Below are 3,115 nucleotides of genomic sequence, written 5' to 3'. Positions count from 1 at the left end.
GCTGCTACTGCTGCAGCTGCTGCAGCTCCCGCAGCAGCTGCAGCAGCAGCTGCAGCAGAATCAGCTGCAGCAGCAACAAGATGATAAGTTCAGGGTTTGAGCCTTTTGAGCCCCTATGGATGAGCTGGTTATTTCGAATGAAATGAAATGAATAAAAGCCATTTTATTTCCATTTATTTTATACATTTATTATATAATTACTAATATTACTTTTATTTATTTACTTGTGAATTAAAACAAACAAATAAATCAAATGAAATGAATTTGAATACAAGTGGACTTGTTGATGTTCGTGGAGGTCAAAATGGCGGTTTGAATCAAATGCAAAAATGCGCCAAATTCTGCGGTTTAAAGTGGGTTAAAAAGAAACGAAGGGGAATAAATAAAATAAATAAAGTAGAATGGTTTAAAATTGATGTAAAACTGATTTAAAATGAATAAAAATGGTTTAACACGGGGGATTATCCCCGCCTGCGTGGCGGCGAGGAGCTGCGCAGACACCCGAGAGGCGGGCGGGTTCGAATTCTGAACTGCGGCCGATTAGGTCCATTTTTGGGGGGAAAAAGCCCTAAAAGGGATCAAAATGAGTGGAAAAGAATAAAAGAAATGAAATGAGCGGTTTGGGTTTGGTTTTGAAGGTCATAATGGCGACAAATCGCGCAGATACTCTCGACCCGGCGCTGCTGCGGCCCGGGCGACTTGACCGCAAAATTGAATTTCCCCTCCCCGATAGACGCCAAAGAAGACTTATTTTGCAAACAATAACAGCAAAAATGAACATTTCGCCAGAAGTTGACCTCGAAGACTGTAAACCCTAAACTCTAAACCCTAAACCCTAAACCCTGGACTGCGACCCCGAGCGCGAAATGCTGAACCCTTGCATGCACCGTCTTCGCGTTCCCTCTTCAGTTTTACACTCCTTCTATTTATAATTTTATCTATTCATTATTTATTTATTTATTTATTTATTTTATTTATGTTTTTAATTTGTTTCTTTCAGTCATCTCGAGGCCAGAAAAAGTATCTGCTGCTGATATTGCTGCCATCTGCCAAGAGGCCGGCATGCAGGCAGTCAGGAAAAATAGGTAAACTTGCTACTGCTGCTGCTGCTGCGCCTGCAGCAGCAGCAGCTGCTGCTGCTGCAGGCGCCTGTGCAACAGCTGATGCTGCTGCCTGCTCTGCTGCTGCTGCTGCGGCTTTTGCTGCGGCTTGCAGTGCGCGAGCGTGCGGTGCTGTCAAGTCTGGCTCTGCTGCTACTACTGCTGCTGCTGCTTCTGCTTTTGCTTCTGCTGCTGCTGTTGCTGCTGCTGCTGCTGCTAAGTTCCTGTGGCTCTTGTGGCTGCTGCTGCTTGCTGCAGATATGTGGTGCTGGCGAAGGACTTTGAAAAGGGCTGGAAGGCTCATGTGCGCAAACACGAAAGAGACTTCGAGTTCTACTCAGTCTAGCTGCTGCTGCTGCTGCTGCTGCTGCAGTTGTTTCTGCAGCAGCTGCTGCTGTGGCAGCTGCTGCCGCAGCTGCTGCAGCTGCAGTTGCCGGTGGCCTGCAGCAGCTGCAGCAGTCGCTGCTTCTGCAGCTGCTGCAGTTGCTGATGCCTCACATGCAGCTGCTGCATTAGCAGCTCCTGCTGCAGACGCTGCAGCAGCAGCTGCTGATGAAGCTGCTGCAGGCACTACCCCAGCAGCAACAGCAAAAAGAACTATCTGTTGCAGCAGCGGCCCCTGCTGCCTCTGCAACTCGTTCAGTAACTGCAAACATAGCAGCGCGTGCTGCTGCAACAGCAGCAGCTGCCAGTGCTGCTGCTACTGCTGCAGCAGCAGCGAAGGAGCAGCAGCGGCTCTCGCTGCTGCTGCTGCTGCTGCTGCGTTAGCTGACGTTTTGCCTTTGCTGCCGATAAAAGAACAAAAGGATAAATGCAAATCAAAATGAAGCAGCAGCAGCAAAAAGGCGCACTTGAAGGTTTTTAAATAAATAACTTAGGGAATAATTTAAAGTTAATATAAAAAGAATTCAAAATCAATTTGAAATGAATTACAAATAATTTAAAGGATTTCAAAGGGAATTCTAAAGTAAACAAAGCGGAAAAAGACTATTTAGATATGTATTCAAATAACTTTTTTATTTTTATTTTATTTAAAGTCTGTCTTTTTGTTTTTATGTTTGTACATTTATAACTATATTTATTATATTTATTATTGCATTTATCTGCATTGTTTCTGTTTATTAACTAGCATATGAATGTGGCTATTTGTGCAAAATTCATATACCAGCTGGTGAACATGAATAACAGAATTTTGAGCATTTTTCATCAATTTTAAACATATTTACATTTTTAAAAGATGTATATGTAAATTAAAATAAATATATTCATATTTTCACCTTTAAAATGAAAAAAACGAAGGAGATCTGCAGAAAATACAAGTTTGAAGAATGCCTCTTGCAATCGTTCTACTTTAGATCTTTCGATTTCGTCTTATTTCCGCGGGTTTGAGTGTGTTTCTTCTTTATAAATGCAATTAAAAGGCTCTTTGCGTTTAAAAATGTTTTATTAGTGTCAAAAACTCCCAAAAATTGGCCAAAAAGTATTTACTTGAACAGTTTGCCGTTTGTGACGCCGCACCATTTCTAGCGGCGAACGCAGCTGAGGCGGCCCCGTTTCTCGCCGCTGCAGCAACGAAATAAGCATTTAAATAAATCTAAAATGTTATAATGTTTTTATTTGTTTATTTGCAACTGAAAACTAAATTAAAAAGGGGAAATAAAACTGGGAAAGGCTCGAACGGCGCCGCCGTGCATGCACAAGAAGCCCCGAGGTGCTGGGGTGTGCAGCGGGCAGCAGGGAGCAGCAGCAGCATCTGCTGCAGTAAATTGGTTTATTTTAGAAGTTAAAGTGAATAAATGAAATAAGAATAAATAAAAAAGGTTTATTTGATGAAATAAAAGGAAAAACGCGCAGGGCTGCAGCAGATCTGCACACGGGGCGTGCAGGGCGCAGACGCGGTTCCCCGCGAGAGTTCGGGTGTACAGACAGCTCGTAGCCCCTGTTTCGAAAAGCCCTTTCCGAATTTAAAAAGTCATTTTAATTATATTTGCAATTTCGAATTTAAAAAAGAGAAA

At 42.8% G+C, this 3,115-nt stretch overlaps 1 protein-coding gene across 1 annotated transcript; it reads left to right on the top strand.

Moving 5' to 3' along the window:
* Window positions 1–611: 611 nt before the first annotated feature.
* Window positions 612–1,446, top strand: ETH_00035355 (CBN-RPT-3 protein, related; the record flags this gene model as incomplete). Its single annotated transcript, XM_013379011.1, has 3 exons — window positions 612–807; window positions 1,001–1,085; window positions 1,359–1,446. The coding sequence occupies 3 exons, from the start codon at window positions 612–614 to the stop codon at window positions 1,444–1,446; spliced, it is 369 nt and encodes a 122-aa protein (XP_013234465.1).
* Window positions 1,447–3,115: the final 1,669 nt, after the last annotated feature.

Source organism: Eimeria tenella, genomic scaffold, assembly GCF_000499545.2.
Source record: "Eimeria tenella Houghton genomic scaffold, Eth_scaff1300, whole genome shotgun sequence".
NCBI lineage: Eukaryota > Apicomplexa > Conoidasida > Eucoccidiorida > Eimeriidae > Eimeria > Eimeria tenella.
The sequence above is the reverse complement of the archived record's forward strand: the minus strand, read 5'-3'. Positions and strand labels throughout refer to the sequence as shown.